The sequence below is a fragment of the Microplitis mediator genome, chromosome 7 (genome assembly GCF_029852145.1).
Source record: "Microplitis mediator isolate UGA2020A chromosome 7, iyMicMedi2.1, whole genome shotgun sequence".
NCBI lineage: Eukaryota > Metazoa > Arthropoda > Insecta > Hymenoptera > Braconidae > Microplitis > Microplitis mediator.
This window is the reverse complement of record NC_079975.1, coordinates 26,276,305-26,300,546: the sequence shown is the minus strand read 5'-3', so window position 1 is coordinate 26,300,546 and position 24,242 is coordinate 26,276,305. Positions and strand designations below refer to the sequence as shown.

The 24,242-nt window shown below is 30.9% G+C and overlaps 5 protein-coding genes and 1 long non-coding RNA gene across 13 annotated transcripts in view; 1 reads left to right on the top strand and 5 right to left on the bottom strand.

Moving 5' to 3' along the window:
• Positions 1 to 8,013, bottom strand: part of LOC130670798 (protein TANC2) — a 38,913-nt gene extending 30,900 nt beyond the window's left edge. Inside the window, exons 1-2 of one of the 2 annotated variants that reach the window (XM_057474334.1) lie at positions 7,699 to 8,013; positions 2,779 to 2,940 (exon numbers count right to left, since the gene is read on the bottom strand). In XM_057474334.1, the coding sequence (XP_057330317.1) occupies positions 2,779 to 2,875 (97 nt within the window). In that variant the 5' untranslated portion in view covers positions 2,876 to 2,940; positions 7,699 to 8,013. The remainder of the gene's footprint in view (positions 1 to 2,778; positions 2,941 to 7,698) is intronic. The other variant, XM_057474336.1, reaches the window with a different exon arrangement.
• Positions 8,014 to 9,848: 1,835 nt separating this feature from the next.
• Positions 9,849 to 11,433, bottom strand: LOC130671599 (uncharacterized). Its single transcript, XR_008990536.1, has 2 exons — positions 11,188 to 11,433; positions 9,849 to 11,034 (listed from the first exon to the last, which is right to left on the bottom strand). It is a non-coding gene; the product is annotated as an uncharacterized LOC130671599 (long non-coding RNA).
• A 2,259-nt stretch (positions 11,434 to 13,692) lies between these two features.
• On the bottom strand, positions 13,693 to 14,929 carry LOC130671722 (DDRGK domain-containing protein 1). Its single transcript, XM_057475782.1, has 2 exons — positions 14,755 to 14,929; positions 13,693 to 14,547 (listed from the first exon to the last, which is right to left on the bottom strand). The coding sequence occupies exons 1-2, from the start codon at positions 14,837 to 14,839 to the stop codon at positions 13,766 to 13,768; spliced, it is 867 nt and encodes a 288-aa protein (XP_057331765.1). The 5' UTR covers positions 14,840 to 14,929; the 3' UTR covers positions 13,693 to 13,765.
• Positions 14,930 to 16,050: 1,121 nt separating this feature from the next.
• On the bottom strand, positions 16,051 to 19,183 carry LOC130672287 (uncharacterized). Of its 5 annotated transcripts, none has more exons than XM_057476760.1 (6): positions 19,045 to 19,180; positions 18,287 to 18,312; positions 17,839 to 18,247; positions 17,193 to 17,772; positions 16,732 to 16,900; positions 16,051 to 16,579 (listed from the first exon to the last, which is right to left on the bottom strand). In XM_057476760.1, exons 1-6 carry the CDS (start codon positions 19,084 to 19,086, stop codon positions 16,351 to 16,353), a joined length of 1,455 nt encoding a protein of 484 aa, XP_057332743.1. In that variant the 5' UTR covers positions 19,087 to 19,180; the 3' UTR covers positions 16,051 to 16,350. The 5 variants fall into 5 exon arrangements, with proteins under 5 accessions (XP_057332743.1, XP_057332744.1, XP_057332748.1 ...); XM_057476761.1 differs by having other exon boundaries at positions 17,839 to 18,232; XM_057476765.1 differs by lacking the exon at positions 18,287 to 18,312 and having other exon boundaries at positions 17,839 to 18,232; positions 19,045 to 19,183.
• On the top strand, positions 19,141 to 24,068 carry LOC130672290 (transcription initiation factor TFIID subunit 13). Of its 3 annotated transcripts, XM_057476771.1 has the most exons (5): positions 19,141 to 19,281; positions 20,104 to 20,338; positions 20,407 to 20,508; positions 21,161 to 23,393; positions 23,468 to 24,068. In XM_057476771.1, exons 1-4 carry the CDS (start codon positions 19,255 to 19,257, stop codon positions 21,163 to 21,165), a joined length of 369 nt encoding a protein of 122 aa, XP_057332754.1. In that variant the 5' UTR covers positions 19,141 to 19,254; the 3' UTR covers positions 21,166 to 23,393; positions 23,468 to 24,068. The 3 variants fall into 3 exon arrangements, with proteins under 3 accessions (XP_057332754.1, XP_057332753.1, XP_057332752.1); XM_057476770.1 differs by lacking the exons at positions 21,161 to 23,393; positions 23,468 to 24,068 and having other exon boundaries at positions 20,407 to 20,863; XM_057476769.1 differs by lacking the exons at positions 19,141 to 19,281; positions 20,104 to 20,338; positions 20,407 to 20,508 and having other exon boundaries at positions 22,935 to 23,393.
• Positions 20,688 to 22,930, bottom strand: LOC130672288 (protoporphyrinogen oxidase). The gene is made up of 3 exons (XM_057476766.1): positions 21,818 to 22,930; positions 21,126 to 21,445; positions 20,688 to 20,863 (listed from the first exon to the last, which is right to left on the bottom strand). The coding sequence occupies exons 1-3, from the start codon at positions 22,928 to 22,930 to the stop codon at positions 20,845 to 20,847; spliced, it is 1,452 nt and encodes a 483-aa protein (XP_057332749.1). The 3' UTR covers positions 20,688 to 20,844.
• Positions 24,069 to 24,242: the final 174 nt, after the last annotated feature.

The window sequence follows — 24,242 nt, the reverse complement described above, 5'->3', positions numbered from 1 at the left end:
GCCCGTGGGACTCTTGAGTAAAGACTCCAGCAACCTGTCTCTTCATCGTCCAGATAAAAACGCGAGTTAACCTCCACTTCAACACAACATCCTTCTCTTGTTAAAACCTAAGCCCGAGATCGATTATCTCTTCCACATTTTTTACAACAATTTTAAAAAATTTTATTGTGATCCGTTTTTTATTTTTTACCTCTAGATTACGTGTCCGAGATTTAAGATCTCAACTCGACTCACTCGTACTACGATTCTTCATCTGCGCAAACTGTTTTGCTGGATCTAGCGGAGCACTTCGAGAGCTATACGCTACGTGTCTTGCATTAAATATTATTCTTGGGTTTTTATATTTATAATAAGAATCGTATACGCCATAAACATTACGAGAGATGGAAACTGGAAACACTTTTATTTTTATTTTTTTAACTACTTCCTAGTTCCATACAGAAAATTATTATTATAAAATAATGAGTAAATTATTTTCATATGAAAAATTACTGAACAATAATAATCATGTTATTTACATTTTTTATTTTATATACTTTCCTTTAATTTACATCCTCGGCATCTGAGATTAACTTTGAACGTGAGTGCGATTCTCAAACTTAAACACCAGATTATTTTAACACTTTAAATTTTTATATTAACTCAATTATTCTTGTCTTTATTTTTGCACTCAAGATTTTATCTTTTTTTTTTTTTAAATTATTGCAGCCGAAAATTTCACGACAGTAAAATATAACATGGGGTAAAACGGGCTATTTTTTTGAGGAGACTTTCAAAATTTGTAAAAATCTTTCAAAATTTTTTTTTATCCCAAAAATTGCTGCCTAAATAGGGGAGGGTGGGGCAGAGCGGCCCCCCTAAGCCAATTATTACTTTTTGTGGCTTTCAACCATAAGATCACTTTACTTTTCTCCTATTTCGAACAAATTTATGGACATTTTGCCAAAATTCTGAAAAAAAAATTTTTTTTTGTGGGGCAGAGCGGCCCCCCCCCCCCAAAAAATGAAAAAAATTTTTTTTTTCGTTTTTTTTTTTTTTTAAATTGTTTTCATCATTAAGAATGTATTTCTTTCTCTTGACAACTATTTTTGGTTTTATATTACTCGAAAAAAATTTTTTAAGGTGCAATAAATCGTTCACTCTCGATTACTTTAATTACTAATTGTTATTTAATAATAAAAAAAAAAACAATTCTATAGTTTTACTTTATTTCAAAAATTCATCAACTAAAAAAAAAAAATTTAATTTTTATAAATTTTTAGTGACCAAATTTGCCTCTTACATAAAGAAACGGCCGAAAAATATGAAAAAATAATTTTTTCGGAAGTTTCGGCTGATCCATTTCGCCCCAGGTGTTATGCGTAGGGCTAGAAATGTGGAATTATAATCATTTTTTTTAATTTGACGATAAAAATATGAAAAAATCACTTTTTCAAAATTTTGGGCTTGTTCATTTTGCCCCAAATGTCTTGCGTAGGGGTAAAAATGCGCAAACATCGGATTTATAGTAATTAGTCGAAAAAAACAAAAGTTTTTTTTTGATCAAAATTTCAGGGGGCCGCTCTGCCCCACCCTCCCCTAATTTTTTTTTTTGCAAATTATTGAGGTCCGTCATTCCCCGGTTGCCCTCTAAGAAGCTTCAAAAAAAATTTTCCATTGCCCATTTTGCCCCCAACGATAATTCTACCGCTAAAAAATTCTAAATAATTTAATTTTTCTCTTGACCGGCCCATTGTACCCCAAATAATTATTTATCCGCCGAGAAGTAAAATTACGAGAATTTTTTCTCATGTGACCCATTTTGCCCCTCCCTCAGACTATCCAAGAGTGAAAACTACTATCCCATTGATTTTTTTTCTGTGTAACATAAAAATAACTGATAAATAATAATTATTGAAATAAAAAAAAAGTATCGACGGCAATAAAACGGAACAACGACGTCCGTGAGGAAGTGATTGAGAAATTAATATAGAAACGAGCCAGACGGCGCCAGAAGTATGATAACTGTTATCATGGGTTTAAAAGAGAGACGCACACCTCGCCCGAGGAGGGATTCAACAACACAATATCGATATCAGTCTATTATTAAAATTTTTACTTTTTTTTTTCGACCTCGGCAGCTAAACATTTAATGCCTACGCCCGCTAATCCACAGACTGCGTTCGATTAAATTCGATAATCACTTTAATCTACATCGTTTTTTAAAACTTCAAGCGTAACAACATTTTTATTTTTTAGCTTTCGCAATAAATATCAAAGTAATTCATTGCAATTATCATTTTTTTTATCTGACCCAATTTACTTTTCCACAAGGGAAAATTAATAATAAGTAATCATTTATAAATTTGTTATTAATATTCATATTGTAATTAGTGTTTGTGGGTTTGTTTGGACGGTAAGTAAAGTAGCGGATTTAAAATAAACCAGCGATTGGATTCAACAAGACTGGACTATAAATATTTGGAAAGACAAGTTGGATGAGTCATCGAGGAGGAAAGTTTCTTGTTCACTTGTCGTACTTGTCTACTGGTATCTTGTCATCGCGAGTCGCGAGTCAAGTCGCGAGCCGTGAGATCTCGAGGCAGAAATCACCAAGAGGACACTCACCTTGTATTAATCGTAATTAATCGTCTCATATATTTTCATCCAACTTACGTATAAGTAATTAGCAAGTTTCTTCGAGCAAACGATCCTCGATTAATTAACCCGGCCATTTTTTCGCCTTTTCCTTTATGACGGAATTATTCATTTTTTTTTTACTTTTATTAGTTCACTTACCATTATTGTAAATTTCTTCATTAACTAACGTGTCTTCGTCGTCTGTATCTGGCCCCAAGGATACTGGGGTGTAGACCAAAGAATCTCGAGCCCTCATTTCTTGTTTTTGTCGGATTAATTGGTTTTATTTTAGTTATTCTTCATTTAGAATCTTGTTCGGAGCTGAAAAATTAAATTTTATGTTTAGAAAAAATTCGGAAATATTTTTAGTCAATTTTTTTGAATAGTGACATTACCAACAAGAGATATTAATCGATTGATGGTAAAAATATCCGGCAATGGAAAAATAGAATTTTATTTTAGAATTTCGCTGATCAGAATTTACGGTATTTATAGAAATAATTTATGCGTTTATAGAAATGTGGGAAAAATTCGCATAATGTATGAGAAAAATTAACTGTATGTATGAAAATAATTACTACAATGTATGGGAACCATTTGTATAAAATTATGGGAACATTTGCCATGAAAATTTTTCCAATTCGGGAAAAATTACTACTGTGAAATTTTCACTATTTGCTGAGATGCATTTTTTTCAAATAAATCACAAACTGATAAAATTTGTTAGACGGTTCAAAATTTTTATCTAGAAAATTTTCTTAAAAGGAATTTTAGTTGAGTTCTATAATAAAAATATATATAAATATTAAGGTGGTCGTTGAAAATTAAATTTTCTCAGGCGCCCCATAAAAAGCTTCTTTTTAGGGAAAAAATACGTGGGGAATTTGGTTTTTTCTTTTCAAGTAAAAAGAACACGTGCCGCAAGACGATCACAATTTTTCAATACGATCGCGGTTTTTTTTAAATATATCATTAAATATTCAGATTAAAGGAAAAAATCATAGGAACAATTTTGTAGGAAATTGAATTCTTGACAAAAAAGGTCATATTTATTTTTTTTCTAAACTGTGTATTTATGAAGATATTTTAAAAAAACTTTTTTTAGATCTGATGAATTGAGCATTCTAAGAATTACAAATTTTGAAAATAACTTTTTTCAAAATATATAGAAAGTATAACAAGCACTAATGATTGATATGTTACAAGTTACAAAGTTGTCTATATTTAAGAAAAAACGTTATTTTCAAAATTCGTAATCCTTAAAATGCTCAATTCATCAGATCTAAAAAAGTTTTTTTTAAAATATCTTCGAAAATACACATTTTATAAAAAAAATGAACATGACCTTTTTCGTCAAGAATTCAATTTCCTACAAAATTGTTCCTATGATTTTTTCCTTTAATCTGCATATTTCATGAAATATTTAAAAAAAACCGCGATTGTATCGAAAAATTGTGATCGTCCTGCGGCACGTGTTCTTTTTACTTAAAAAGAAAAAACCAAATTCCCCAGGTATTTTTTCCCTAAAAAGAAGCTTTTCATAGGGCGCCTGAGAAAATTTAATTTTTAACGACTACCCTAGTAAATATAGTATTCTGCTAGACTTGCTCGAACTTGTTCCAGCCTCAATCAAGATTTCTTCTAGGGTCCAGAGTCTGCGCCTAAGTCTGATTTATCAGAAAATTCACCAGAAGTAAAATAATATTCTTCCTAACTCTGAAATTATGAAATTTAAAGCAAAATTCTGAACTCTGACCAAAAATGCCCCCAGTCATTTTTCAAATCTTCGGTTTGAAAATAAAAAAAAATGTATTATTACTACAGTTACTGTAACATTATCACAATTGTACTTGACATAAATATAAATAAAAAAAAAGTATAGACAAAAGTGTCTTGCGTCGAAATTCAGTGCGAAATAATCTATTTTAGTCGTCGGCGTCTGGACTACTGTACTCTGCGTTACTAGACGCCGTTATTCTTCGAAACCCGTCGACGAGCTCGGGCAAGATTACAACCAAGAGCAACAAAACCGAGGCCATCGTCAGGAAGGAATTCCTGCTTAGAAAAAAAAATCATCTCTGCTTAGACTATTCTATTCATTTTATCTTTTTCCCATTCTTTTTATACCCACATATATATCTATAGATATATTTACATTTACACTTATTTTTATTTTATAAATTTACTTTCGGCGGTTAGTTATCGCCCAGAATGTATCAATATCTATTTTGGTATCCCCGGTAATTTTTTGTCTCAAAATCTTTAAATTTCTTCACTTGAAGCTCTTAAGTTTTTTCCCAAATTTTAATCCACCATTTAAATTTTTTTGTTTTTTCCAAATAGTAGCGTAGGGTAGGATACAATATTATTATTTAACGTTAAATTAAAGCGTGTAATTCCAACAACGGAAAGATATCTCAAGATAAACGGAAGCAGGAGACACGATATAAACGTTTAGAGAAAAAATAATAATCAGAGGTGACGGAAATCCAACAGCTGAACTTACAAATTATATTTTGATTCAAATTATAATTATACGCGCGGTAAAAATTATATTATTACTTGAACAATTACTCTGGCTCTATTAATAGAATTAATTAAATCATTAATGTGTGAAAATAAAAAGTTATTAAATATAAACGTGGGACTAAGGTCAGGTCTTTTAAATAAAACATCCGCATTTGCCGATGGGACAAAAGGAAGTTCATGAATTCGCACGATATTTTTTTTATTTGCGAAAATATTTTGTAATTTTATTTTTTTTATATACATTAGGGTGCGCCAAAAAAAAGAAATAATTTTTTTTCTTTAGTTACCGTGAAAATATCGTTAAGGATGATAACAAAAAAAATTCTGGTAAAGTTTGAGCTCTTAATATTAATATTAAAAGGTGGCGCTTCGTGATTTTTGATTTCCCATTTAAATGACATGGAAAAAAAAATTTTTTTTAGTTTGGGATTTTTTACCTCGGCAATGGCTTATTGTACGAATAAGCGTAGCATACATTTTTGTAGGGAATTTAATGCTCTACAAAAAAAGTTTCTTATCATTTTTCGATAAATCCACATGTTCAAAAGTTATTGGAGCTCAAAGTCAAGTTAGAATATATTTCGAGATCTTTTTACTTCTTCGGCGAAACTATCGGACTTATCATAAAATGTCATTGAAACTTTTTTGTAGATACTTTTATTTCCTACAAATTATTGTAGATAAATTTTTTTAAAATTCTGCATTGTTTTCTAGTTATTTCTTTTTTAATGCCAAGCGCCTATAAAAATAGTGTTCTGATCAATTTTAAGAGCTTGGCATTAAAATGGAAATAACTAGAAAACAATGCAGAATTTGAAAAAAATTTATCTACAATAATTTGTAGGAAATAAAATTGTCTACAAAAAAGTTTTTATGACATTTTTTGATAAGTCCGATAGTTTCGCCGGAGAAGCAAAAAGATCTCGAAATTTATTCTAACTTGACTTTGAGCTCCAATAACTTTTGAACAGATAGATTTATCGAAAAATGATAAGAGACTTTTTTTGTAGAGCGTTAAATTTCCTACAAAATATATATACTGGGCTTATTCGTACAACGAGCCATTGCCGAGGTAGAAAATTCCAAACTAAAAAAATTTTTTTTTTCCATGTCATTTAAATGGGAAATCAAAAATCACGAAGCGCCACCTCTTAATATTAATATTAAGAGCTCAAACTTTACCAGAATTTTTTTTTTTTCATCCTTAACGATATTTTCACGGTAACTAAAGAAAAAAAAACTTTACCAGAATTTTTTTTTTTTCATCCTTAACGATATTTTCACGGTAACTAAAGAAAAAAAAAATTAGTTCTTTTTTTTGGCGCACCCTAATATACATATATAAACGATTACTCGAAAATTTATTTATAATTAAAAAAATTCAACTTTTGAATTTAGCTGTCAAAAAGTGAACGCGTCTGTCATCCCTCTGTCGCACGCGCGCTGGGTATCAAAATGCAAGGGAACAAGGCATCATTTCATTTTAGAATGCCCTACATGCAGATGTATAATAATGTCAAGCTAAATCACCCATGAGTTCGTTCAACCTTCAAAGCAAAACATCAAAGCTTTATTTTTTTACCGTCACCCCCCGCGGTCGGAAGTCAGGTAATTATTTTTCTACGTACAGATATTTTTACTACTTGTTATTCCACAGAAAATCTTAATGCCCTTTCTGCAAACACTAGACCGCAATTCACTTTTCATTAATTTAGTGCCCAAAGATGGACATCAGGAGCTCAAAACTTCACAAACGCATCATGGGTTCGAGCACTCGGAGGATCGCGGTTCGAATCCCGTCCGCGGAATTTTGAAAACTTTTCACCGAAATTTTTTTTTTAAATAAAGAGAAAAATTTTGACAGGACGTTTTTTTAATTTCGAGGCTTTAAAATAAATTTAAAAAATAATGAAAGGGTAAAAGAAATAAAATTCTCTTGAGGAAGCTCTATTTCCGGTAATGAATTCAAAGCAGCTAAACTACGCGACTGTTCCGAATTTACAAGATGTGTCATCCATTTCCTCAGGTCAATGACTTTCATTAGACCTTGACAATTAATTAATTAACTAAAAATTTATTAAATTTCGCGTCTAGAGTCCAGTTATTTTCTAAAATATCTTTGGGTGAATAATTAAAATTTATTGTCATGTAAAAATAATTAAAGTCCTCGCAGACTCCGCGGGCAGACTAAACCCATCAGACACGATTGCTTCCGTGGAATATCTGCGGACTAAAGATAGAACCGGAGTCTCGAGTAGGCGCCTTAGAGACCCCCAGCGAAGAGAAGGCTCTTCCTCCAGACGAAATTCATTCTCGGGATCCCCTTTACCCTTTCACCCTTTTCTGCAAACCGTTCCCCTTATAAATATATAAAAGTACCAAAATAACGATCTACTCCAGCTCCACAAGAGCCATAATTATAATTTTTAAATTAATTACTCAGAGTTAAATTTTTTTTCGGCATCCAATACATCCCCTGTTAAAATGTCGTAGGGATGCCGTGAAAAAATTCAAAATTTTTTTAAAAATAAAATTACTAAAATAACTTACCGGTGATTTTAATCCTTAAAATAGTAATGACGGTTCAAAAAGTCTTTTTAACATTCCGAATGACAATTCCATCTCTTGATCCCCAAATATCTTCGTACTATTTTTTATTACTTTTTTTTATACACATTTATAATAAAATACTCTTTCAACACTTGGTTGCACTTCACTGACTATAAATAATTAATTAATAAATAAATAATAAATAAATTAACTATTGGCTTGCAATAAAAATAAATAAATGTATGCTAATCAATATTAAAAATAAATAAATAAATAAAAGTGACGTGTGAACTCGGAGCCGAGATAACGACCCGACTCGTCGACGAGCTTTGAAACGACTGCACCGTTCGCTGCACACTCCAGCGAGGGTACGGAAAAAAGTTATATTCTTATACATATATATTTAAATGTATGTGGGGAAGAGCTTAAGCTCCTCTGGGCTTACTCGGGTTCCCGTCTCGTCTATCATGATCTCTCGCGGTCAGAGGAAACGCGTAAACGCGCGTGCGAGACATTAAGCTCGCGCGTGTTACACTTCTCTATAATACACTCCCTCAAACTTTTTATTATTTTATTTATCTTGGGGTTTCCCCCAGCTTTTGAAATCTTCTTTTTTCGCTTTTACTCCATTTACAGAACACACTACCAACTAAATCCGGGGGAAGGACATTTTTTTTTATTACTAATTTTAAAAAATAAAGTCATGTCTAGAGCCAGGATTTCAACTTTGATTTAAAAATAACGATTAATAATTAATGCTGTCAAATTTTTTATATTACGGCGGAAATATTAGTCGTATAAAAAATTTTTTTAAATAAAAGTTGTTCGAAATTTAATTTTTGAAAATAAATGTCTCTTATAATTTTTTTATAGAACTAATAAGAGAGCCGTAATTTTAAAATTAAGATTTTGATAATTAACAAAAATTTGAATCGTTCATTATGAATCTCAATTTTTGAATTACGGCGGAAATATTAGTCGTATAAAAAATTTTTTTGAATAAAAGTTGTTCGAAATTTAATTTTTGAAAAAAAATGTCTCTTATAATTTTTTTATAGAACTAATAAGAGAGCCGTAATTGTAAAATTAAGATTTTCATAATTAACAAAAATTTGAATCATTCATCATGAATCTTAATTTTCGAATTACGGTGGAAATATTGGTCGTATAAAAAAATCAAAGAAGACATTTTTTTTATAACATTAAATTTCCTACAACTTTTGTTTCGAAACTTTTTTTATAAGACCAATATTTTCGCCGTAATATCAAACATATGAACCAATCATTTCAAAATTGAGGCAAAAATCTTGATAATTTATTAGTTCATGATTTGATATTTTTTTCTAAGATCATGTCGCTGATATCAGAATTTCAAGCCATTTTTTTCAGACAATGATTTATTTATTATTTTATTTTTTTTTAATTTTCGGGTGAATTAAAAATATTTTACCCCACTATTTAAAACTCGTCATTCATAACCGATTTACCCCAGCCCCATAAAAATAATTTTTCTCATATTTGTAGGACGTAAAAATTTTACAAAGGAGCAAAATGGACCTTGTAAAATTTTTCATGAAGATAAGAGGCAAAATAGATTTCCAGATTTTTTTATTTTTTTAACACGGAGGTCATGGGTTCACATAAAAAAATAAAGTTGACTTAAAAAAAGATTTTATTATCAAAAAATATTTTTTTAAAACTAAATAACTCCATTAATAAAATTTATTAGTACAAACATTATTTGTATTTAACATTAAAATATAAATTCGGCTTTAAAAAGGCATTAAAAAGATTAACCACACAAACAGAGTGTCGGATAATTTTTAAAAAAATTACCATTACGATAAACAGCTGTCAGTGTTGGAGAATGAACCCCCCGTAGACTGCACATGTTACTTCCTTTTCTAGATAATTCTCTTGATTTTTGAACCCAGTAATTAACGTGACATCCATCACTTAATTTTTACCGACTCACAGATAAAATCAAGCACGTGCGGAAAAATCACTTTACTCCTCTTGTAAATATATTAGTTTATTTTTAAATTTCTCTCTATACTTCCTACACATTACACACTTTTTTAACATCCACCCATTTTCCACTTAAGTCTTTTAAGCCGAGCCGCTTCCACTACGATTTCAATTTCATTTCGTTTTATTGAAAAAAAAAATTTCAAAATCTCATTATTCATATTTCCTTTTTTTTTCAACTTCCGAAGTCTGAAACCCGGAAATTCAGGTTTTCTATTTTAGAATTATGTTTTTTTTTTATTTAAATTCCGATCGTTTTATTTGTATGCTAATTTTATATTTATTTACATGATGACGTCATATATTTCGTCCATAAACAAAAAAACGGGGTAGAATAGGCTCCCCGGGTAATTCGGGCCACCCAAAATTTTTTTCACAGTGAAGCCATTTCGCCCCCTCTCAAAATTAATCAGCTTAAAAATTAATTTTAAACGAATAAATAAATTCTTTTCACTCATTATTTTTTTTAATGATTAATCATAACCGTCACCAGTTTATTAAAAAAAATCAACAATCACCAGTTAGTAAAAAAAATTGTTTTATCATTACAAAAAATATAAAACAAATTAATTAGTATTAATTAATAGTAACAAAAAAAATATATGAAAGTAACGATCGATATTTAGTAGAGCAGTGACAAGATCTAAATTTTTTTTTTTCATTTTTCGAATGCGTAATCGAGCCACTGTTCTCGCGGTTCGCATTGTTCCTTGCTAGGCAATGATGAATTTAAAAAAAAAAAAAATTGCAAATTTTCAAAACCAATAAAATTTATTTCATATCAAAATTTATAAATTATATATTTAAAAACGAATTATAATTATAATAACAATAACAAGCCGATTATATAATCATATATTTATATAATTATTTAACAATAAATTGACTAGTGATTTTTTGTCATAATGCCTCTGAATTTTTTTTAAATTAATTAATTAATTAATTAATAATGCCTGTGTTGATGCGATGCAAGAAACAAATTGATGCGAATTAGTCGTTACTGCGAAGGAATTTTTTTTTTTCTTTATCATAATCGTATAATTTTTATTTAAATTTTTTAATTTATTAATTTAATTTTAGTGGAAAATTTTAAATTAATGAATTAAAAAATAAATTTAAAAATTCCATAAGACTGTAGCTGGGGTCATGGTCGCCATTCAATGAATCGGATAATAATTTTAAAACATATGCATGTCAATAAAGTTTTGTTTGCTTTTGAAAACCGGTCCCCAAGGGTTATTTTTATCGTTTTTTTCACTATTTTTAAATGATGTCGATGGTTTTTTATCTGCTATCTGTTTGTCCTTCCTGGAAAAATAATAATTATATTTAATCAAAATTAACTAACAAATTTTTTTCAAACTTTGCCGCCACGATGAATTTAAAAATTTTTTTTTTAATTCGCAGCAGTTTTGTATGAAAAATAATTTCTATAAATAATTATTAAAAAAAAAAACTTACTTGACTTCTTGGTATGGACCCTTGAGGGAAGTGCTGTACTGTTTGTGTACCATGATGTCAATTAAATTAATACTTGTAATTTTTCAATAAAAGTATTCCTTCGTCAATAATAATTACCGACCACCGCGATCAACAGTGGCTCGATAGCAATTTTTAAAAAATGCTTTTTTAATTTATATAATAAATATTTTCACTGCTCTAATAAATATTCCTGTTACTTTCAGATATTTTTTATTTATTTCCGATAACTAAAAAAAATTTTAATGTTTAGTTTTATTTTTTAATCATAAATAAATAAATTCCTATGATACTAAACTTAGCCGACGTCTAATAATTTTTGAATTTTTTATAAAATGATAAATTCAAAAAATTGCACCTGTAGTTTCTTTAATTTTCTAGTGCATATTTTCAGTTTTTTTTTGTAATTAATTTTTTGAAAAAAAATCCGAAAATTTTTAATTGGCTAATTTCAGGATCATAAATTTCTGTATAAAAAAAAAATACTCACTCTATGGCACGTGATGTAAATGTACAAGTACTAAAAGCTCTAAACGGTTTCCAGAATTACCACATCTACTTCCTTTACGTGATCTCAGATTTTTTGCAAGCCTATAAAATTTTTAAATTTAAAATTACCGCCATATTTTAATTAAAAAAAAAATTAGTTTATTTCCCATCCAAAAAAAATAGTAATTACCTGACACTTGGTAAAAATGTTGGGGAATTTCCTTGACAATCTAAAACTTTGCACCTCATCGACACATAAGGTCTGATTGAACGTTAGTTACAATCACTAATTACTTATAAAAAAATTGTAATTAAACAACTTAAAAAAATACAATCTAAATAATTTTAATTTAAAAAATATATATTAAGTATAAATACTCGGTATATATATTTATAAATTTACAAAATCCAATTGTGAGGAATGAGGATTGAATGACTGGGACGAGAGTGTGGAGTTGGAGGCTTATACACCAGATCCCCTTCTTCTCGAGATAGAAGTGGTCCAGGTGGAAGGCGGACGGCGGACGGTGGAAGAAGAGGCAGACCGCAATCCGCATACATTTGATAGGACAACTATCTTGTCCTGTATATTTAAATACTCATATATTTATATATGTATGGAAAAATTTTTTTAGCCTGTTTACTCCTTAACTCATTTAGAAATTTCGTAAATTTCTTCTTCTGTTCACGTGTCCACTAGGTAGATTTTTAAAGGAACCGAACGGCAGTTCACGTGGACAAGACATCGCGAGGTCAATGGAATTTTATATTCATTAAACGAACATGACTATTTGCACGTAGACACCATTACGTTATTTTATTTATTGTTAATACGTTTTTTTTTTAATTTATATTTTTTTTCAATCGGGAGAAAAAAAAAAATTTTTAATAGAAATTCCTAATTTTTGGATTTAATTGTAAAATTAAATTGGGCTCGATTAAATTTTTGAAAAATTTTTAAAAATCGAAAATGAATTTTTTTTTATTCATTTAAATGAAAAAAATGTAAAGAAGGTCATGCAGATACTGAAGAAAAGAAAAATGGCTGAAGAATTTTAATTACCAGTAAATGAAGAAGATTCATATATATATATATATTTATCATAATTTAAAATGAAAATTAATTGATTAATAATAAATATTTAATAAACGTAAAGAGGAAAAATTATACATTCAGGGAAATGAGACAACTTTGTGTTTTATCTCGTTGGTCGTAAGGTAAACGAGAATCTGATGCAATACCGATTCCAGTGTCGTCATGTTGCCAAGCCATTTTGAATATTTTATTATTATTATTTTATTATATTTATTACCTAACATTTTTTCTGACTTATTTTCTTTATTAGCTCATTAACCCTTTTAACCACCAGCCGTTTCATTTAATCTACACGATGCATTTTTACTAAAAATTCCTCAGCTGACTCCAACAATTGACCAAAAATTTTCGTCGCCCATTTTACCCTCCATTTTTTTCGCCTGCAAAAATGCTTTTTTAAAAATTTCACATTTTTTTCATCCGAAAATTTTTTGTCAATTGGAAAAAAGGGAAATTCCTCGACTCCAATAATTAACCGAAAATTTTTCTCGTCTGCAAAAATACTTTTTATATTTTTTTAAAAATTTCACATATTTATCATCCGAAAATTTTTTAAACCAATTGAAAAAAGGGAAATTCCTCGACTATAAAAATTATGTTAATTTTGGTGTTGCGTAGAGGAAACTTTGATGATGCGTCATCACAATAACTTTTAATATTTAAAATATAAATCATCAATATTTTTGAGATGACTCAAATTGAGATGAAAAGATATTGCGATAATTATTAGAATATTTTTGTAAAAATATTTACATCTTGTCGGTTATTTACAACTTTATTTACTGGCAGTCGAAATCATACAGAAAAAAACTAGACAAACATATAACTAGTTATTTTCTATAAACTTTCGGACACAAAATAATTAAACGAGTGGACCAGCGAAATAAATTAAAGACAGAAAATAAAATAACTATTTAAATTTATTTATAAACAAACGATCTTAATTAACAATTTAAAAATAAATAAAAGTTAACATTAATTAGCTTCGACAGTCTGATTTCCGGGAGTGAGACTGATCAGCCGATTTGAATTTTCCGCGAGCTCGGTGATGCTGACTCTCCCGCGCTGCTTTACGAACTTAGCGACTGCCTCCAGCTCTTCTTGGGAGATGTAAATAAATTTCCCTCTGTCGTCGACGACGCCGGTGAGTCTTCCGGTGGCTTGAAGCGCCTGGACCCGGTCGATGACACTCGCGGTCTTGAGACCAAAGTGCCCGGCGAGATCCTCCAGGACGACGACTTTGTTAAACTTTATGTACTTGACAAACTCCTCGAGGAGATTTTCCTCGTCTACGTCCTTCTGCTCGAAGCCCTCTTCCTCGACAGTGAAGGCTTCCTTCATCTTCAAATACTCCTCGTGCTCCCGCTGCTCCTTTTCCTCGCGAGCTTTCTTCTCGAGCTCCTCCTGCTTCAGTTCCTCAGCGCGCTCTCGCTCCCGAAGTTTGTCAATTTCCTCCTGCTGCTGCTGCTCCCGCTTTTTGCGCTCCTCCCGTTCGCGTTCCATCGCTTCACGCGCTTGTTTTTTTTCAGCCTTAGCTTCTAATTTCGCGCGTTTCTTAGCTCCGATTTTACCCTCAGGAAATTCGGGTACTTTGTCATCTTCTCCCTCTGATTCTTCTCCACCAGCATCTTCTCCTCTAGGTTCCGGATCAGCAGCACGACGATTTAATTGCATACGTCGAGCATTTCTTACTCCAGCAGCTCTTCGTACTGGTTGACCACGTGGACGAGGATTTTCATTTTCTTTTTCATTTTTTCCTAATAAAAAATTTTTAAAAGTCAGAAATTTATTTTTTAAATAAAAATTATCAAAAAAATTCAAGCAATTGATTTTTTAAAATAAAAAAAATTATTTGAATAATTGAAGCAAAAATAATTTAATAATAAACATTAAAGTGAAACAAAAACATCTGGTTGTCATAAAAAAAAAAAATATGGAGGTTAATTTTTAAAAATAAAACAAACCTTTACTTCTAGTTGACCATATTGTTAAAAAAATAATTACTGTGATGATGCCAACAGCAATTGAAATTAAAATTGTGGGATCCATAATTATAAAAATAATTATGTCATTTAAATAACTTGAGAAATGTCAACATCAACATCAACAATACAGACAAAGTATAGAAAACGTCAGAATTGTTCAATATTCTCCAGGTCGATAAAAACCCACGAGTACACTAGTTTCTTTTAGTGTCAAGAGATGCCACTAGAGGTACACTTAAAAATTTGAATTTTTAGCGGGAGCATTTCCAAATGCACCCAAAGTAATTAATTTATTTATTATTATTATTACTTGCGCGGTAAATTCAAATATTTGGAAAATAAATTATTAGAAATTGGCGACAAATTAAAAATCGTGCAAAATAAAATGGCGGCAGAATATGATAGAAAAATATTCAAAAATAAAAAAAAAACACTTGAGTGTTTGAACAAACCTTGGCGGGGAAATAATATGCAGAAGGGTGTCCTAATACACTTGGAGATTTAATTTAAATTGCTCCAAGTGTTTCAGCTAAAAAACGTCACTTAACTGCTATTTCCCCACCAGACGATGCCAGATGATTTTGCTCAGGAACTTGGAAGTCATCAGCATCAGCAATTCGCAACACTTTACACTAGCACTGAACACTCAACACTTAACGACACCACAGACACTTTGCACAATTTAAATTTTACAAACACTGGACATTTTAATTAAACAATTCTATGAGCAATAAATTTGATGGATGATTCCGCGAATTAACTGCACTACTGTCTTTCAATTTAATCGTAAAGAAGGATCTGGACTACTACTGCCGTCGACGATGATACTGACTGCTGCTATTGGACCGCCAGTTGATACAAATTCATTCTCCCACCCCCACTTTAGCAAAAAATTTGAACGTCGACTACAGCGACACGCAGTAGCGCCATCTTGGCGCGAAATTTCAAAATTGAAATTTAATAATTTTATTAAAATTTATTTGTGTCAATAATTATATTAATTAGACTAAAAAGTATACTAGAAATTTTTTATTTTCATCAATAATTTATTAATTATTCTTATTACTTGCGCGGTAAATTTAAATATTCAAAAAATAACATTAGAAATGGAAGAAAAATTAAAAATCGTAAATCAAAATAAAATGCGCTACGCTACAGTTGTCGCAGCGCATTTTGAAATGCTCTCTCATGTTCATTCTCTTTCAAAACTATTTTCTGGAGCTTGAAAAATATGTAAGTAATAAATTTATTAGATTAATTAAAAACCAGAACATAACTTAATAATTATTTATTTTATCTCAATTACTTATAAAATACATCCATCTTTTAAATTAATTTATAAAAAAACGTGAGGTAGACTCTTTTATATCGAACGTCATTTCTGATCATCATAATATTTTTTTACAAACTTCAATAATTTAATTAACACATTAAATATTCAAATTTAAATTTGTACATGCAAATTTTTAACGAGTGATCATTTATTATTTTTACTCATTTGAATTTTTTTATTTGCCGCCAATTATTGTATAACGCGCCTATAAATATTTATACAAATCAACACGCTGACAATCTTCAGATTTTCGAAATACTTTTTGCGGATTTCTTGATGTGTCTGTTGCTCGGACTGTCTCTCCCCGTCTTTAATCGCGTCAACTTTGCAGACTGTGTTATTTGCTTGCCAGTAACTTCCAAAAAATCATCACCATTGAAATAGTAAGAGCTCGATGACGGTTTTACAGCTCGTGAGATAGGACTCAGTGAATTGCGATTCCGATGTTGAATTGTCGGTGACCCTATCGATCTTTAATAAATAAAATTCATTTCAAATTTTTTAATCAGGATCAAGTTATTAATTTTATTCTGCAGTCCAAAGTCATCAAATAAAATTGACGTCTTCTGAGAGAGTTAATTTTAAATATAAAAATATGTATGGCTGATAATAATAATAATTACCGATTTTTACTGCTGGGTAAACGCGAAGGATCAATAGGAGCGAGTCTCACATTTTTAGGCCACGCTGGATTTACTGATGACTGCCACGATGAGTGTCTCTGTGACCTCATCGGCGATTTACGTTGCACATAATTTAATTTAGATGCCGAGTTCATATTTCTATTAAATCCTAAAAAAAAAAACCACAGGTTCAAAATTAAATAAATAAAAATCTAAAAACTATAAAAATTATCATGATCCTGAAGTTAGTAGACAATTAACAATCTTTGTGTTTTTTTAAACAAATTAATTACAAAAAAAAAAAAAAATGCGCATGTAGAAAATTAAAAAAACCATGTATGCAATTTTTGAATTTTTTATCTGTTAAAAATCCAAGAATTATTAGACGTCGGATAACTTCAGTGTCATAAAAACATCAGCATCATAAAATAATTTACAACTTAAAATAAATAAAAAATCACCTTGAGGTGTCGAAAGCTCTAATAGATGACCCGCGTATTTAATGGGCGTTGTTTTTAAAGTGCAAAAACTTTCGCGGGTGGTAACAGCAAAGGGTACCGGACTAACAACAATTTTGTTGTTGAAAACAGTGCCGAGTTTATTTCTACCAAGCTTAGCATCAGTCCTGTCCTCATCATCCTCATCCTCATCCTCATCATCATCCTCCACATCATAGTCATAGTCAATGATGCCATAGTCCGCGTCTTTGTTACTTCTAAGTGCTTTCAAAGCCGTGTCAGTGCGTTCCGTCAATTCGAACGACTCAAATTTATTTAAATTGGCACTACTTTTACTGCTACCATTACTTTTGCTACTGTCTTTATCTCTATTTATATTTAATCGTCTACCGCTGTAGGTCGGCGCCGGTGCTATTCTCAATACTTGGTCTAGATTGTCCATTGACTTGTTATTACTACTGTCGTTATTAACGTTATCATCATCCATTTCTTTTTCTAATTCAATCATAATGTACTCCATCAGTCTATCTAGTACTTGTTCGCATTTTATCTGGATCAAGTGTTGATCCTTCGGACTCAACTCCTTAAAAAAATCCGCCAATTAATAAATCAATCAATTAAACAAAATTTAATTACTCAGCAAAATTACCTCGACTTTGTCCTCTTGCTCAACAACACTTTCGACTTCTTCTTCATCGTCATCCTTGGGCTCGATATTTTTACCCACGATTCTGTAATGCGGGATCTGAGTTCGCCACTGAATGCACTCGTCCATGACATCTCCAAGCTTGACCTGGTCATCTTCTTTGTACAGAGTTCTCTCTACAGCAGCCCACAGTTTCAAAACTTTATTGGTCGCCGCCTCCTCGATGTCTTCCGGCCAAGACGACGAAGTCGCTCTGCTGTTTCCGTCCCAGTTTGACGATCCAGTTTCTTCAGGCCATTGATTCGTTTTACTTTTCATTGAACTACTTCCCAAGTAATTGCTACTTATGACATCACTCCTACTGCTTACTGTCATCGTTTTACTTTTATCCTTCAATCTAAAACTCAAAGCCCTTTAAAATTTTAAAAAACTCCAAAGTTAAATTACTTACATTGATTTTTTTCTAGACATTTCATCCTGTCCCGAAAACAAAATAAATTAAATTTTAAACACCAATTTAATTTATAACATAAATAAATAAATATAAAAACTCATATATATTGAGGCTAAAGTGTGTATATTTATTGACGAGTCTACAGACAAGTTTATTGATTAATTTAACTTGTTTATGTCCAGTACTTATTTTTAAAAAAAATAAATCCACTGAACTTCAATTTTTAATTTTAAATTTGAATTTTTAAAAAAATTTAATCTATCGTTTACCAAATAAATAATTAAAATAATTTACAGTGAAAATAAAATATATAAAATAAAAAAAAAGTTATAAACTGCAGCTTATGTTTTTGTTTCGATAGTTCCGAGTTTACTGAAGTGAACCTCCGACTGATTTGATTTGAGCTTGCGCGCGCTTTTTTACATTTATTCAAACAACGCCAATAAATAAATATATCAGTATAAATAAAAATGGGGGGTAATAAAACTAAAAAAAAGTAAGAGAATAAGAGGGCAATCTTTAAATTACCCAAGGGCATCTCATTAAAGTTTATATATCTGATAATTGCACTTGTGTATTATTTAAATTATATAGATCAGTTAACGCTATTGCATGTGTGATATCTGATAAATTTTAAGTTTACTTGACCTTCATGTTTTTAGATGTTTTTTATTTAACTTTCAAGTAAACCGCTCTTTTAATTACCCTTTCATGACATGTGTAGATATATATTTTTGTGAGTGTGTGTCACTTACTTGTGTGTATCGCGACTCCATCTTGCAGAGTTTATTTTTCATAAATAATCAGATCCTGATCGTCTAGCTGTAGCTTGTTGATGTTTTGATTGATATCTCAATATATATATCACGTGTAATTGTTTTGTCAATAAACTTTTAAAGTAAATACGTCGTAAATTAATTATTTTTAACAATTATTCGACAAATTTTAACTCATAAATTATTGTAATGGCCAATGAAGAAGGTTTTGAACAAGTAAATATTTTTTTTCTAACCTCTAAATATATTTTTTTATTTTTAATTATTAATTAAAATTTTAGTCAAGTATTTGAAATTTTTTTTAAATTTAATTTTGGATTTTTGACAGCTGCTGACATTTAATGATACTAAAGTCAGCAGACTTTATAATTTTTGAATTTTTTTTTAAACGATAAATTATAAAAAAAAAATTATTTGAAAAAATTCCACTTATAGTTTTTTTAATTTTCTACATGTGCATATTTTTATTTATTTTTTTTTTTATTTAATTGTTTAAAAAAAAATCTGAAAATTATTAGACGTTGAAAATTGTCATGATCCTGAAGTTAGCAAACATTTAAAAATTTTTGATACTGAAGTTAGCCGCCGTCTAATAATTTTTGGATTTTTTTAATAACGACAAATTATAAAAAAAAAAATATTTTAAAAAATTGCACTTATAGTCTTTTTAATTTTTTACATGTGCATTTTTTTAGTTTTTTTTTTTTTTTAAATTCAATTGTCGAAAACAAAATTTGAAAATTTTCAATTGTCTGCTAACTTCAGGATCATTAAAATTTTTTGAATTTTCGTATTTAAATGAATCAATTGTAAAAAAATAAAATAAAAATATGCACATGTAGAAAATTTTAAAAACTACCGGTGTAATTTTTTCAAATTTTTTTTTTTATCTTCTATCGTCTAAAAAAATCCAAAAATTATTAGACGTCTGCTAACTTCAGTATCATAAAATTGTCAGGTGTCCAATAACTTTACTGTCATAAAAACATCTTACGGCAAATTTTCTTGGGATGTTTTTTTAAAAATAATTATCTTTAGTTTGAAGATGAGGAAACTGATGTACCAATTGGATCATTACCTAGTGGACGTAAACGTTTGTTCTCAAAGGAATTGCGTTGCATGATGTACGGATTCGGCGACGACCAAAATCCCTACACCGAGAGCGTCGATTTATTAGAAGATTTAGTAATCGAATATATCACAGAAATGACTCACCGTGCGATGGAAATAGGACGTACTGGACGTGTCCAGGTCGAGGACATTGTCTTTTTAGGTAAATTAATAAAATCACCACTAAATTAAAAATATATACTAAAACTAATAATGAATATTTAATTTCAGTGAGAAAAGATCCACGTAAATACGCGCGTGTAAAAGATCTTTTGACAATGAACGAAGAATTAAAGAAAGCGCGAAAAGCTTTTGATGAAGTTAAATACGCAGGTACCGTTAATCAATAAATAACAAGTAATTATTTAAATCTCGTACTTATTATTATTATTTAACGTTACGGAGTACATTTCATCGCATGTACACCAGTTATAATTATTCATTAAAAAAATATTGTACTTAGCTTTTAATAATATTTTTATTGGAATGTGCAATATAAATATTTAAATCCATTTGCATTTGCAACAATTTAATTTATTATTGTTTTCTTTATTTATCACAAATAATTTTTATTTTACTTTAATTACTTATAAAAATTATTATTTACATATCGCATGTTTAGTCTCAGCAACTACAGTCTGTACATAAATGCATGATTGGCATGTAATTTCATGCATTTATATCACGTCTGCAAGTAATTATTGTTATTATTATTTTTATCATCATTTTGAGTAAATAAAGAAAGGGAGAGACCGAAATGAACCCATTCATTTTTTCAAGTCTCCAATTAATTATTTGATGTCAAAAATTACCCAGTAATAAAAAATTTTAAATTCAAATTTGAATTTCCCGCGCTCTTTTTACGGTCAGAAAAATGGGCCCATTTGGCCCCCTTTCTTTATATTTATTATTAATGTGTGAAATTAGTTGATAGTTTAGTTCATACTCACAATAACATATCATCAATGGCGTTTTTCGATGACAGAATAACGTCGTTAACTCCAACGCCTTGATAAGAAGAACCACAAATCGCTAGAGCCATTCCATGGTCAGTTATGTACTCACGTATCCGTTTCATACGTGCGTCGTGACCAACAATCTGCTGGGGAATACAATCCTTCAAGATTTCAACGTCAACATTTACCGGATTAACTTTGACATTTAATGTGATACGCAATTGTTCCAACGCAATCGACAGTAAATTGTCCTCCGTTGGATTGCTACCGAAATGATGATCAAACCAGGCACCGCCCATCATTGCTGTTACTACCTGTAATTTATTATTATGAATTTAAGAAAGTTTTAAGCCAACGAAATACTTGTTGAGAATTTTTAATTCAAAAAAAAAATTTTTTCAAAAATTTCCCGGTCAAGTTTACGTTTTAAATTTATTGTGTCGTAACTATTGGATTTATGTAAAAATACATAGAGACCTTTTTTATAGAAAATTTTATTCTCTACAAAATTGGTCTGATACATTTTTCCCGTATCTTGAATACTTTAGCGGCATTTTAAATATTTTGGTAAAAAATAAAAGTTTTATTTAAATTTACAGAATCTCGAAAAATTCACAACAAATTATTTCTTGTAATTTTACCCCGGCGTATTAAATATAAATAAATAAAATATATAAAATATTTACCGTTGATTTTTGTGGGTAAACACACGAATCAAAAATAACCCCGAGCAATGGCAAGTTCTGATTTGGCGGGACCAAGAAACCAAAAGCTTCGCACGGCAAAATGTTTTCCTCAAACTCAAAATTAATAACAGCGACTGTAACACTAGGTATTGCCTCCAACTCATCAGCCAATTCCGGATGCTGTTGTCTGACCATCGGCGCAAGATTTTTAGCCGGAAGACTAGAAATTACTTTATCAAATTTTTGAACCTTGCCATCGACCTCAACGTCAACTTTCCCTGGGGCGAAAGTCAAGTTGCTGCACTTTTTAAACTGCACATCAACTTTACCCCCCACGTGCTCCGCCATCGCGATGGGAAATTGCTCGAGTCCGCCTTCTAGTGTCCATACTGCCCATTTTTCCTTTTCCGCCCTTAGGGCCAACTTCGAAGGGCCTTTTGTGGTCCGTCCCAAGGTCGTATTCTTCATATCCTCCAGCCTTTTCTTTTCAATATCTCCCTGCATTCTGTTGGTCTTCAGCGTTCCCTTGAGAATGGAGCCATGCTTCTGCTCAGCTTCGAACATCGACCGCATCAGGAAATTAACGCTCAATTTTTTAGCATCCCCAGCAGCTATCCCGCAAACCATCGGACTGATCAAGTACTCCGCGACATCCTTACCCAGCCTTCTTTCAACGAAACTGTACAAATCCTCGTCGTCTTTCTCGACCCTCGGAGCCTTCAACTCGTTCCAGAGCGACAGGATAAGCGGACGTTTTAACGGCGCGCGTATTTTTAATAAATCCATGAATGAGTTTGGCAAAACGTGTAAGCTTTTGTCAGCATAAATGAGCCGTTTTTTAGCTGCCGGATGATTCGGCCCGATGCTGATCACCCGGTCAGTTAAATTTAGCTCCTCAATAATACGAAGAGTATTTTTGCCACCGATACCAGTAGATCGCATGGTACGAGGACCCTTTTCAAACATCGCTCCTGTAGGTGATCTCTTGCTGCGTATCCATCCTCCAAGACGGTCAGATGCTTCGTAGAGAGTCAAAGCACCCAGACGTGGGTTCTCCAGGGCGTAAAATGCCGCCGACAGACCGGCTATGCCTCCACCCAGAATCGCGGTCATTTCAAAAGTCTCCAAAAAAAAAAACAATTTTTTTTTATTTATTGTCTAGGAGTAATTGTCCAAATAATACAAACATGTGCTTACCTTATTGTGAGTCGGCGGAATTATGACATTTATTTACTTGACTGTTTAATCTTCTGATGGTCAACTGGAGTATGCGGAGTTTAACCACCAGGTGGTGGTAAAATGTCAAGTTGTTGCTTGTACCTGTGAAAATTATTTGAATAATTTGTTTCTTTTATTGAAAACAATAAATTTATGACAAAACTTACGGCCATGACCAAGTGCTCAGTGTCCTCATGCAGAGAAAAAGGAACTTTCACTTTTCCAAAGGATAAAAAACGACGTTTGCTATGGGAGCGAGCTATTGATAAAAACTTCAAGTCTTCAAGTTCATCGAGGTTATGTTCCATTCATTTTAAAGACGAGGATGTCATCAAGAATCGAGAAAGTTATTATACTGGTAATATATATAAATATATTAATATACCGCGTCAAAGGTTTTTGATAGTTTTTAATGATAAAATTATTTACTAGGACTCATCAGCACAAGGAGATTTTTAAGACCTGGCGCCGTGCCCACACGGCATTTGAACCAGCCTTCAAACCGGGCAAGAGAAGCTCGGAAATTTTTATTTGATCTGGAATCTTCTGATGAAGAATCGTCACCTCCAGTGGAAAATTTACCAGACGCAGATCCACCAAAGGTTGGAGATGATCCGGAAAATAGAATAAAAAATAATTTAGTTGCGAAAGTATCTTTTGAAAAGGAAATAGAATCAGTGCAAGAATACTCAGTACCTGTTGATGACCATCATCCTGGTTCATTAAATTTAAAATGAATATTTATGATTTCGAACTCTGTTTGATGCTCGGTGTAAGTGGACCCAAAGGTATCAGTATTTTGCACCCGTGGATTTTTTTCTCTCAGAGATGGTCGATGGTCGCCGATTGATAAAAGTCACCGCTGAAAGAATCAGTCGAGTTTTGTATGAAGAAATTTTAAAAAATTACAGAATAAAATTCGCATATTAGCGCGCGAAATTTGAAAGACAGAAAACTAAGACATTTATAAAAAATTACAAACTTATCAGTTTGATTACGAAGATCTAATAAATAAAATTTGTTTTTTGTTGTACAGGTTTAGATAAAAAAAATTTAATTAAATTTTAATTAATTTTATTAATAATTAATATTAACCTGCTCTAATTTTTCCTTCCTGTCAACTGAAACGTCACTTATTTTACGAAAGTAAACTAAAGTATGAAATTTGAGTTGATTATATTTTAAAAATTTCAACTTTCCCGCCATT

Excerpts from the sequence above, each read along its gene's own strand:
- LOC130671722 (XM_057475782.1), bottom strand. The coding sequence starts at position 14,839 with ATGGATCCCACAATTTTAATTTCAATTGCTGTTGGCATCATCACAGTA. Across the intron at positions 14,548-14,754 it reads ATGGTCAACTAGAAGTAAAG|GAAAAAATGAAAAAGAAAAT; the intron begins GTTTGTTTTATT and ends ATTTTTTATTAG.
- LOC130672287 (XM_057476760.1), bottom strand. The coding sequence starts at position 19,086 with ATGAAAAATAAACTCTGCAAGATGGAGTCGCGATACACACAA. Across the intron at positions 18,313-19,044 it reads TGGAGTCGCGATACACACAA|GATGAAATGTCTAGAAAAAA; the intron begins GTAAGTGACACA and ends TTTTCGGGACAG. Across the intron at positions 17,773-17,838 it reads AGCAAGAGGACAAAGTCGAG|GAGTTGAGTCCGAAGGATCA; the intron begins GTAATTTTGCTG and ends GATTTTTTTAAG.
- LOC130672288 (XM_057476766.1), bottom strand. The coding sequence starts at position 22,930 with ATGACCGCGATTCTGGGTGGAGGCATAGCCGGTCTGTCGGCGGCATTT. Across the intron at positions 21,446-21,817 it reads TTTACCCACAAAAATCAACG|GTAGTAACAGCAATGATGGG; the intron begins GTAAATATTTTA and ends AATAAATTACAG.
- LOC130672290 (XM_057476769.1), top strand. The coding sequence starts at position 23,189 with ATGACAAAACTTACGGCCATGACCAAGTGCTCAGTGTCCTCATGCAGA. Across the intron at positions 23,394-23,467 it reads TCGAGAAAGTTATTATACTG|GACTCATCAGCACAAGGAGA; the intron begins GTAATATATATA and ends ATTATTTACTAG.